At 41.5% G+C, this 12,179-nt stretch overlaps 2 protein-coding genes across 17 annotated transcripts in view; both read left to right on the forward strand.

Moving 5' to 3' along the window:
* AHRR (aryl hydrocarbon receptor repressor) overlaps positions 1–10,249 on the forward strand; it is a 93,411-nt gene extending 83,162 nt beyond the window's left edge. For all 7 annotated transcript variants that reach the window (XM_072852911.1, XM_072852908.1, XM_072852905.1 and 4 more), the window contains one exon: positions 1,140–10,249. In XM_072852911.1, the coding sequence (XP_072709012.1) occupies positions 1,140–2,259 (1,120 nt within the window). In that variant the 3' untranslated portion in view covers positions 2,260–10,249. The remainder of the gene's footprint in view (positions 1–1,139) is intronic.
* Positions 1,189–12,179, forward strand: part of LOC140647829 (uncharacterized) — a 48,275-nt gene continuing 37,284 nt past the window's right edge. For 6 of the 10 annotated variants that reach the window (XR_012040967.1, XR_012040968.1, XR_012040969.1 and 3 more), the window contains exons 1-2: positions 10,622–10,779; positions 11,096–11,187. Coding sequence is in view for 3 of the 10 variants with exons in the window: in XM_072852912.1 (XP_072709013.1) it covers positions 11,113–11,187 (75 nt within the window). In the remaining 7 variants the exon portion in view is untranslated. Of the gene's footprint in view, positions 1,316–10,621; positions 10,780–11,095; positions 11,188–12,179 lie in introns of those variants that run through there. The other 4 variants (XM_072852915.1, XM_072852917.1, XM_072852913.1 and 1 more) reach the window with 3 other exon arrangements.

Consider the following 12,179-nt stretch of genomic DNA (forward strand, 5'->3'; position numbering starts at 1 on the left):
TCTCAAGACTATCAATAATAACAATAACAATATTTACCAGAGGACTGAAAATATTTAATACTTAATGGAAAAAGAGAGAGAAAATACTCTACTGTACGTTTATTACAGTGGGACATTCTCTCTTTGTAACAACATGGACTCCCTCTGCTGGAAAATCCTATACTTGCACATTGAGTCCATATCCAAGGAAAAAATTGCTAATTGTGAGCTAAGAAAAAAGCCTTCTGAAACCCTTACTAGCTCTCCAGGTTTTCATGCTCAGTTTCTTATTGAGATGTCCACTTCTTGTTCAGAGAGGGAGGGGGCAGGTTTGTAGCACCGATCCTGCCTGGTCGGGAATCAGCACGTTAGTCAATTCCAGAAAAATCCTGAACCTGAAGATTTGGACCCCAAGTTCTGGAAACTGCTGCATCGGGCATGGAAACGCTCAGGCAACTTTCTCTGCCAGAGCTCTTCACTAATGTTGAGTACTTCAGCTGGAGGTCATGGAAAATGAATTCACTGTCCATCTTAGAAAACAAAAGACAACATAAATTAAGTTAGACATGTAAAACAAACATACGTCCAATATGAACATCTGTGACTATTCTGGATGCTTAATTCAGGCATTTTATTTCCTCTCAGCTAACTCTGCATTCTCAAAATATAAGACTGCCATGGTTCTCCCTCAAATCACTTCAATCGGAAAGTTCTTGTGTGTCCAAATAATGCCTTGTTAACAAAATACATCTCATTTAAGATACTCTTCACATTTTATCTCTAGATTTTTCTGTACACAAATATTATTTAGATATATTTTAAGGGAAGAACAAAAGTGCAAGGTAGTTACCATACTGTACTACAATATTTAAGGTCTTTGTGAACTGTGTGCCTGAAATGGAAGAGTAAATGCATGTCAGAATTTAAATGAAACAGTGCCACTGAAAAGTTGCTGTGCAAACACACTGATGCCCAGATGCATGCACACTCTTTTTTTGTCTCGAACAAATGCAAAGGTTATATGGACAACACCATGAGAGTCCCCTATTAAGTTAAGGACAAAGTATCACTTGTAATATATGGAAAACTCCGTTTGTATCCCAGAAAACATCCATTTAGGAACCTCTGATTGACTGATTTTTTTCTACTGTTATTGAAAGGGAAGAAGATGAACAACTGAAGATACCAAGCAGTTTTGCCAGTTTGAAAGGAAACCTGGAGGGACTTCCCTATAACAGTGCCATTGAAACTCTGGGCCAGTGGAAGCATCTTAACTGGACAGCAGTAAAAAATGAACAAGATAATGTAAAAGTGAAGTTTGAGCCTCATACAAACGGTGAGTGTTTTATGCAAGAGGAACCTCTCAGTTCTAACACAACAGTTTTAGGTGTTCAAAACAACTGCACCACAAACAGTAGCTGGACTTTAAAAAACTCAAGTTCTTGTTCTATGAGCCAGCGAATGAACACATGTTCAAACAGGAGAGTTGGATCATTCTACAACAGAGACCAAAGTTTCTTAAATTTAGCATCAACTTGCCCTTCCCACTGGGGGAGTGCAGAAAGCTGCCAGTCTTACTCGGGCGTACAACAGCGTTGTGCAGAGAACTATGTGACGGACCATCTGAAACCGCAGAGACCGTTACTATCCTCAGAGTCTCTCTATGACACAGCCTTTCCCTTGGAGATGCCTATCAAAACGGAATATGATTCCGATTCTGAAAACATTGCAGATAACTACCTGACATCGCAAAACCGAGCCTGGCTGGATGAGAACAGCTCAGTGAGAAAGCAGGTGTTTAGCTACCCCAATAGAGTGCACCTCAAAACAGAACCGGACCTCTATGAGCCAGCCTCACTTTGTCAGAAGCCAAGGCACTGCCTTTACACGCCTCATAATTGGCAATGCATCGTAGCAAATCATCCCAACAACCTAAACTTGAACAGATCTTGCAAGGGTTCACGTAGCAAGGAGGTGGCCCCGTTTTGCCCTCAGAACTCCTCTGGGTGTTTGGAAAGCATACCTGACCTGCCGCACACGGCGTGCTATGGCCACTTCTACAGCCCCAGCCCAGGGGAGGAGAAAGAGCAGAATAACGAGGTGTTTAAAATGCCGTGTGAATTTAAAAACCCCTGCTCGGTTCAAGCAATCAAGCGTGAGCCCCTGGATTCTCCACCATTGTCCAACAGTGGACAGAACAGAGTACACGTGAGCTTCCCTGAAAATACATTAGCAGGTCCTGTGCCTCATAAAACCAGTGAATGTACATTTTTACAATAGATTTTATAACATTTGGAATATTTATAATGTTAAAAGCAAGAAGTTGTAGATTCTCTTCCAGTTGGGTTAAATAAGTTACTAAAATTAAAAGCCAGTGGAAAGATTTTTAGTGTGTGTGTGTGCATCTGTGTGTGAGAAAAACCAGACACAGACACACACATACCCTACACCCCCTACCCCCCTACTGCCCTTCTCTTAGTGATCTTGGGAAAGAAAGAAAGATAAAACCTCAGGCACAGAAAAATAATCATTACTCACTGCACAGGTATACCTGCTAATTTGCCTTTATCATCTTTCCTCTCTTGTCTACAGTTCATTACCAAAGTCTAGCTATTTCTGTTTCCTGCCTTTGTTCTGTTCGTTTTTCTCAAGCTGATGTGATGCCTCTGTGCAAAGAGAAAATGTTTATGGTCTTCAGTGTGACCAGTTTACCTTAGGAGTTTTTGCATTTTTATTTTTTTGCTACTCTAATAAGAAGCATCAGCTATTCCTTTATCTCAACATTAAACTGATGGCAACAGGCAAGGGCTTCCCAACACAACTTCTTAATTCAAAAGGATAGCATTAACTAAAACAAATGACTTTCATAAAATGCATTAGAAATTATTTCACTTCAAACTGAAGTTCTTCCCAAGTTTTCTTGATAATACTAATGTTTTAGTACCCATATTTTTCCATTTTAAAGCTGTCAGCCTTTCATGTTGCTGTTTGAAAGACTGAACAGTGGGATGTTACCCACTTCTATAACTGAGTTACAAAGTGCTGTTAAATGTACATGAGAAGAAAATATTTCTCCAATTATTTTCCTTGCTGTTACTTGTAACATTAACAAAGGAAATGTACTTTTTTATTTGATAGTATCTCTTTGACTGATAGCAGCTTGTTAGACATCGTCACCTGACATCAAAACCAAATCCCACACTAAGATTAGAGATGTTATTTTCAAAAGCATCCTAGTTGCATTCCCAAAAGAAAATCTTAATCTCACTGAGAGCTAATTGGAGGATGTATACCTTTCAAAAGCACTTTGGTGCTTTTGAGAACAGACCCGTATGCTTTCCTTTGAACCAAGGCAGTAATGTATTTCCACACACACAAAAAAATCTACAACTTCTGTTTTGTTTTTTGTTGTTGTTGTAGTTTGACTCCTGCACTAACTTTTGTTTTAAACTTGCACTATTTCAACTTTATATCAACTTCACCTATATAAAAAACACATCATTTTAAAAAAGCTTAGATGTATATGTGCTTTTTGAAAGAAGCCCTATAATGAATGCTTTCTTTTTCAAAATGTTATAAATAATTATAATGTCTTTGTTTCTATATCTACTAGTCACTAAGGGCATGGCTTTATATGCCAGAAAAGTGGCATAAACTTCTCCTGAATGCTATAAATATGTGGGATAAACGTAGTTTTCAGGTAGGGGAATGGTTCTGCACCTGGGAGGCTGCTCTTCTCCAAGACTGTCTGTCTTCTCTGATAGAAATTACTGCCTGTACGTTAAGAGTTGGCAGATGTAAAGATATACATTCTCTGCATGTCAGCTAAGTGCTTATGAACAATGGTTTGATCTGAAATGTTGCACTTTACACTGAAATGGTTGAGATAACACACGTTTGATGACTGTCCTGCAGAAGGCAGTCTTGCCAGCAGAAAGGCAAGAGTGGACAGTAAAGAAGTGCAATAATGTCTTACCGTAGCTCAAGTTAAATCTGATATAGTCCAGTTGACCATACCCAAGCCATGAGAACATCTCTTTTTTTGTGTCTGAGGTAAATCAGCTCCCTGTTGGCTACGTGCTGCCTCTTATTTGAGACAGTCTTGATATCCTTGGCTTAATACTCTTACCAGGGGGTGCAATGCAACATCAGACCCCTTTCAGACATGAGACCGTAATGGTGGAATGTACACCGCCTTCTGGTACACCACTGTCCATGTCACATAAATTTAATCCCAATCGCAAAAATACTTCTGGGTAAGCAAACTGGTTACTCATGTAGAGTGAGACTGTCAGATATCAGTGGTGCTGCACAGCTCTGCCTTGGTGATTCACTAGCTACAAAAATAAGAGCAGCAGTTCCTTTTAGACTCTCTCAGAGTAGCTCTCATAGGCCATTGCTTGGCGTGCAGCAGTGGCACTGCTTACGTCCCGGTGCCAGACACTCTGCTGTGGCCACACAGCTGCTGGTAGGGTTGCGCTATGAACCCTGTAATATTCTTCAGTCCAGCTCCTTGTGCAGCTGCCTGGCAGAAATGGGATAGTGTGGAGAGAGGGTAGTGTGGGAATAGATGGCTGCGTGCAAATGGAGGACATGCCAGCATGACTGCTGAAAAGCTGCTCCTTTAATTCCACACTTGGACTCACTGTCACACCCCTCTGAATGAGAGTGCTTGGGCCTGGTTTTGCACTACCTTGCACCTTCTCTCATCATTTACATTGATGCAACGTAACTGTAAAACACTATTATCCTCATCCGGACATGACGGTGCCATTTTGCATGGATGTAAGTGGTCACACCAGGTGCAACTCTGTAGAGGACTGTGCCACTGAATGCCTTGTCTGTGCTTAGAAATATTTCCTGGCATGACTACAGTGGGAGAACTATACCAGCCAGATTTCTCTCTTCAGTGCAGAAGCAACAATACTAACCACAGAAGTTCTCTACAGATCTCTCTGTTACAGAATAAAGGCTATTTTGTTGACATAACTCTATCTACTCTAAGGCTTTCCTGGTTTGTTTCAGTTGGGATGATTTTTCTCATGTTCCCAACAAAGCCAGACACATTTTACACATCTTAATTGATATTATAGACATAGATGAAGCTTCTGCATGTAAGAGAATCTAATCTGATAGAAGAGATGTAACGATCTTCTTCTAGGAAGATGGATGAATGCGTGGCTCAAAAGTGAGATGTCACCTTCTGACTCCTGCCGTGTAAATGCAGTCAGGTTTGCTTCCTTATCGTTCCATAAAGTCTGAACCCAAGAAAAACACACTTACCCTGCTCATCAGGTTTGGATTTAGCCCACTTAATTTGTGGCTGAGTTGTTATTCCAGGTCTCACATGAAAAAATGTGGTATCAGTGGAATTCTTTCTAGTCTAAGTTGTCACACACATGCAGCAATGTCCTAAGAAATGTGCTTATAAAGAGATCAGCAGCTTATCCTCTTTTTGGACAATTGCTAACCACTGTTGATGGTAAACAAAGACCAGTTCCTTCTAAGTACTTGGTATATTTGCACTATTCAGAAAGAACAGAGCAAGCAAACGCTAAAAAAGAATCTCTTGCTATCTGCTTTTAAGGCACAGATATTCCTTCATCCTCTCCCCATGACACGGGCCCTGGATTGAGTCTGGACTGAAATCTGACATTGCATTGCACTCTGTTAAATTGTCACTGATTCAATCTTATAAAAGCTTTTTGTCTGCAGACATTAATGATCCCCTGACACTCATCAGAAAATAGCATGAAAGACAGAGCAGTTGTTTTAAATGATTACATTTTCTTAGTGGTTGTTGTTGCTGCTTTGGTATTATATTAAAAACTAGCACTGAGAAATAGGGTTTAAGATGTTTTCAGTCACTGGTGTTTAGCTTTTATCCTTAATGAGCTGGTATTTGTATCCCTCAAGCACAGCCCTGAAGTCTGTGTTAGGAGCCTCCCAACGCATTTATTGTAACAACAATAAAAAAATTATTCTTGTAGAAGAAATGCCTAGTCAAACGCTTGCCTAATATGAACTTGGGGCATTCAGGCTGAAAGAAATGCCTTTCTTTTTCTAGTGCGTGCCTCTAACACCCGACTGATGATAGCATTCAAAATTCTTCAGCCATAAACTCTCCAGAGTCTGAGACAGAATGAACTCATGAATTCTGGTGTTCGGGGAGGGTATTTTTTGGATGGAAGGTGAGCAGTTCTAAAAGCTCTGAGAATGTGTCTCCCTCTGAGATGTTACTTGGTCCACAGACAGCAGAGACTGTTATCAATGCTAAAGTTTCTGATTAAGGTCTTGTCTTTACTGAGAATGTGGCTTGATTTTAGCTACCAGTGGACAGCTGCTGAGCACCATACAAATGCTGGTCCAACTGAAGTACGCCATTGTAAGCCACTATTTTTACTGAAAACCAAGCTGATTTGAGCTAGGGGTAAACTTGTACAGCAAAAAGAGTGGATTTTCCTGCTGCTTCTAAGGTTTGCTGGGATGCAGTTACACCAGTGGCTGAAACTGGGGCAGACCTCCACTGTAGATAACACTATAAATAATTTATATTCCCTTTAGACTCTTTGGATACCAAAGTAGAGCTTTGTTTTGAAAATCTGGAGTGAGGGCAGCAGTGTGCAAGGGGTAAGCTGGTTTCAGTTGGTCCTCAGTTTGGAGATTTAACTAGTGAAATGAAAGATCAAGGGACTGATTGTAACAAGGTAATGTGAAGTATATCTCTACGTTTTAATCGCCCTTCATTACAACACAGTGATGTATTCTTAAAATCCTGAGTCTCCTCTGGATGGCATAGGGAGGTCTGACATTTGTGCGTCAGCCAGTTCAGTAAGACTTTAGGTGCTGATCCTTTGATATGGTATTGAGACCGACAGGGCATGTGCAATTCTTCCAGAAATTCCTAGTGTTTAAAATACTTAAGTGGGAGGCAACAAGCCTGAGGCAAGGAATATTCTATGGGATAAGATCAGCTTCTGCTGCCTAGAAGCCTTTCCTAACTCTTTGTGTTGAAGCCATATTGGAACTTAAGTAGGACAGCCTCACCCACTGTAGTTATTTCAGAAAAGCCATTAATTTGTCTTAACAGTGTGTGATGTTTTAATTGAAATAGTTAAAAGACACCATTTCCCCTACCTATGAATACATACATTGCCTTAGGTAGTGGAAAAAAAGTTAACGTACTCAATGTCTTTCATCAGAGTGTCTTGTAACTAAAAAACCCAACCTCAGAATGATGGAGGTATAAAGCTGTTGTTCTATTTTTTCTGTATTTTCTTTCTGCTCTCTTCTTTTCCTTTCTTTCTCTCTACTGTCCTAGTGTAAACATTCATAATGGAAAGACTTTTCTGATTATACTGACACAAAAACCTTAAACCTAAACCAGATTGTAGAAAATTGCTTGCTAGAAAAGGAGTTTCTTTCCCTGGAGTTTCTTCGTCTCTTTTAAATCTTGCAAAGTCCTGTGTGAAATTATGTGCCGCAACTGAAGCAGACTTCTGTAATGTGTAGTGAGCAAAGAGATTCTGCAGGTGGCCATGCTCAGGTTGTAGTCACAAGGTTCTTAATTAGCTGAAGGAGACTCATACAAGAGGGCTGCCGGTAGCTTATGTTCATAGACACTGCCACCCTGTCAAATATATCATTGTTGTGTTTGAATACATGTGGCATATGTTCTTGTCATTATACATACATTTCCCTATCATGCTATAAGAAATTATTCTGAACAAAATAATCAGTGACAGGCTGAAAAATATACTAAAACCATGAAGTCCTTTTTAAAAAAAAAACCCATGGAGATCCAAGCACTTGCCTGTGCTTAGGCAAAGACTTTATTTGGGTGGAGGTTTGGAGAGAAAGTAAAAAACATTGTTAAGACAAATTTTGGGGTGAAAAAAGATCACCTTGATTGGTATATCGCTGTCAAGGTGTAATTATTCTGTAACTAGAGAATTCATTCTCCACCCACTGCTACTAACTCTCTGCTCTGAAATCATGTCCTCATTTTTTCTGTAGAATTGAATTTGTAACTTTTCCGGCTGAAAATAATTTTTCGAAAACAAAGATTGAGGTAATTCAGTGCTAAGTTGTATTTCTCAGACTGAAAACATCATTCTAGGAGGCATGAAGTGCTCCTGCTCCTTTCCTGGGATTAGTCTTTGAAACTCTGGCAAATTCAGTGTCTGCATCAACTCTCTTGCTGCGGTCATTGTAGCTCAGTCATGCAGCTAATGCTCTAACTGTGCAGTCTGAAGTTTCTCGGGTTTCCTTGATGCAACAGGGCTCCAGGGACAGCTGTACAACAGCCAAAACTTCCAGTTTCACATTTGTATTGGTAGCATTATGGTATTCCAATGACTACTACAAAAGCGTGGCAGAGGTAATAGAAAGAACATCAGCTGTGCAGCTAGTCTCAGTAATTGTATTTAACTAATTAAAAGGCTATATTAAAAAATCAGGTGAAGTTCTGGTCTAGAGCTCCCCATTTTGCACAGGATGGTGTAATAGGAATTACACTGCTGTTCTGCCTCTTCTTAGGTCACACTTTGGTCTCGCCCTTCCTTATCCCACTACTCTCCCTTCTGAACCTCTTTTTAATTTTTTTTTTGGTTAACTTTTGGACTGTATGTATCCTCCCTTCATTAATTTAAAATGTGAGATAAGGAGAGGGATCCATCAACTGTGGTGTGGTTTTTTAAAATTTTGTCTTTCTAAGAAAGAACTTCAAAGAGGCCAAAGTTGTCTCAGTTCTCAGTAACAGTATTCAGTTTTCTTTCTACTCTTATCATAGCCAAAAAGATTCTTCCTTTACATGGTCAATAACCTTCCCTCTTCCAAAAGGGTCCTTTCTCACACCCCTTCCTCCCTACACAGCTTCTTAGCAAAACCAAAGAACATTTTCTTCCTTAAAGGCAGCTGTGTGCATCAAAAAAACTTCATTTTTCTTCCTCTAGCTTTTCTACCTTTGTGATTTTATAGGATGGTGCATTGTGGCCTCCACCCTTTCTGTTTTCAGCATCTGTAGCTTTATTTCCACTTTAGGCATACTTCAGAAGTTTTGCCAAAAGAACAATGTTAGGCAGAAGTGCAATCCCCCATTTCCCCCCTGCCCTCATTAATAAGACAGAGGTACTCACTAATTACAGCTGTACTCCTAAACCAGAAAAAAAGTCACTTTGCTGGTGAAACATCATCCTCTCTTCAGGAGGCTGTACTGCCAAGAAACTTTGAGCTACCATCAGCAGTTTAGTTCTGCAAGTATATATACCACCAAATCCTTTTATGTTTAGACCTGGTCTCTCTTTCAAAAAATCAAGGAACTCATTTTCTCCTTTTTTGCTTCTCTCATTTTTTTCTACATGTGTTTATTCTTTCACTGTGCAATTGCACTTTTAATATGTCATTTTTTTAAAAAAAAGAAGGATATGGAAGCATTACACAACATGTACAGTGCAGTGTTTTCAATCAGTCTATGTTAGGTTTTGAGATTAGAACCACAAAGAATTATCAAGCTTTTTAACATGACTCCACATAAAGGCCTCTGACTGTTACAGAAATGCCCATGAACAATGCCAGTACGAATAATGTAATTAATCTTGAAAAGGGGTATAATCTGGCACCAAACTCCACTAATAATCCTGTATTAAAAGTGCCATTCCTGCTCCTCCTGAAGAAACACAGTGGAGGACAAGGTTAAAAAAAAGGTGCATGGAGATCTACCAACAGTTTTGGCCTAACTGGTATTGCATGATCCCCCAAATTAAGGGCCCATTTCTGGAGAGAACACCACAAGCACCCGAGCATTATTTGAAAACGTCCCGGTTTGTGCATGTAACGCGTGCGTTTAGGCACGCGTGCGCTGGCTACTTTTGACAGCTGAAGTGGTTGGGCAGGCCAGCGGCGGGCAGGCACAGCTCCAGCCCCAACGGCCGCCCCGGGGAAGTCAACCCCGCAACTCCTGCGAAAGCAAAACGAGTTAAGGAAAATACGTTCGGTAACATGTAACCTGACCAGTATCGACTATGCTGCTTCGTATACAAGTATGATAGACGTCAAGATGTATCACTAGCGGGCTAATTAAAAACAGGCAGTAAAACGTGGATTTGGTATTTTGGAATCTTGTCAAAACCGGTGCACTTTCCTGTTATTTTTTTGTACTGTTTTCTCAGCCTGCTTTTAGAAGAAACTTTCAAGTGTATTTCTTAAATTATATTTTACATTTATTACCAGTCAGAAGTGTAAAGTTAAGACATTTTAAAATAAATATTTGCATTTAAATTAAAAGCGTTGCCGAGTGTGTTTCCTGCCCCTTCCGCAAGGCCCGGAGGCTGCAAGGCCCGCGGCCGACCTGCCGGCCCCGGGCAGCCGGTACTTGCCGTTACTTCGCTCGCGCTGGCCTCCTCCGCCCCGCCAGGGGTCGCCAGGAAGCCGCCAGGGAGGGCGGGGCTGCCGCCCAAGGAGGGAGGGGCGGGCTCAGGCTCCCAGCCGCGCGAGGCGGCGCTGGCTTTCCATTGGTTGAGACTGGGCAGCTTCTTGCCTATTGGCTACTTGCCTATTTGCGGGGGCGTGGCGCTGGAGCCGTCGCTGGTTTCGGTCCCCAGGTGCCTCCTCGTCGCTGTGGAGCAGCGGAAGTGACGGATGGGGGAGGGGTCCCGAGCTCCCGGATGCCGCCGGCGCGCGCGCTGTGTGGGGTTGCTGTCGTTACCGGCCGGCCTGGGGACGCGGCGGCGGGGCTGGCGCCGGGTCTGGGCGCCCCGCTGAAGCAGGCGCCGGGAGGCAGCGGGTGAGAGCGGCGCTGAGGTACCGCTGTGTTTTCAGCTGCTCGGGGGGGAGGCGGGAGCAGCGGGGGTGTGCGCGGCCGGAGAGCGGTGCTCCCTGGGGGCCGGCTTCTCTGTGGAACCTCTCCAGAAGGACGGACGGGGAGGGTCCATTTACCGGAAGGCTTAAGGCTGTAAAGGTGTCCTAGTGGTAAAAGATGCGTTTTCATCTAGAAATGCGTTGAAACAAAATAATCAACTTAATTCATCCGACTAACGCTTCCCTCCCGCCCCCAACTGTTTGCTGAAAAGTACCGTATAAACAGGAATTGGATTTATTTTTTTTTCATTGTGTGCAGTGAACCAGTTTTGCAGGATGAGCACTGTGACTGAAGAAGTTAAGCCAGAAGATGGCAAACCGGAATCTGAAAAAAAAATATTTTATTGTGAAGTGAGTGCGTTTCTTGATGGCTTTTCAGACTATATGCTAAAATGCAGGCCTAAGGTATTAAAGACCATGCTCTTAGAAATGCAGACCTAACCTAGATGTAGTGTGGCAAAAACAAGTGAGAGAAGCTGTTAATGTGGAGAATAACGTGGTCAGTCCCTGGAAGAGCTACTTGTCTTAGGATTCAGTCAATTCAGTTTGTTCTTGAGCAGTCACAGATGCAATGTAATGGTCCTTAATTGTAGTCTTTCAAATCTCTGCTAAGTATTTCTCATAGGTGACTGTAGAAGCTCATTTATCTGTAAAGGCTACAACTCTGGGTCAGAACGTGTTACATTCGTCAATCGTATACTGTTCTAGCAGTGAATTTTTTTCTGGTGCATTAAAATTCTGGAACAGTATGTCAGGCAAATAGCCAATATTAGCATATATTAGTCGTTGCTTTTTTTAGCTAAAGATAGTAAGAAATAATTGTAGATCTGTATTGTCTTCCATTAATTACTGTAATGGTATATGTGTGTCTGTGGATCTTAATGAAATGCAGATGTGTTCTTCCATTGTTTCTCTAAACCCTTTGATGTAACAATGAATGGAGTTGCAGTTATTCTAGGGCATAATATTGTCTCTGTTCCTCTCTAGTCACTGTATGATCATCCCTTTTCGTTGGCTTTCCAGCCTGGAGAAGCTTAGAAAACTAAGAATCCAGAAAGTGGTGGTGGGAGTGATGTAAGGGATAACAGGAGGGAAGGGGGAGGCTCTTAAAAGATTCATACACCAGGTATATTTAAACATGTGTTCAAGTATCGTTTGAACAGGTTTGCACACTATTTCTGGTCACTGTAGTGGCATGCCGCTCTCCTAAATGTCACACAAATTGTACCATTTAAGCCAAACAAGAAAAGAAGACCTTGAGAATTATGCTGTAGAAACGGATGTATTTCCAGTTCTTATAACTCACCAACTACACAATATCCATAGCATAACTGAAGATGTGC

The sequence above is a fragment of the Ciconia boyciana genome, chromosome 2 (assembly GCF_034638445.1).
Source record: "Ciconia boyciana chromosome 2, ASM3463844v1, whole genome shotgun sequence".
Taxonomy (NCBI): domain Eukaryota; kingdom Metazoa; phylum Chordata; class Aves; order Ciconiiformes; family Ciconiidae; genus Ciconia; species Ciconia boyciana.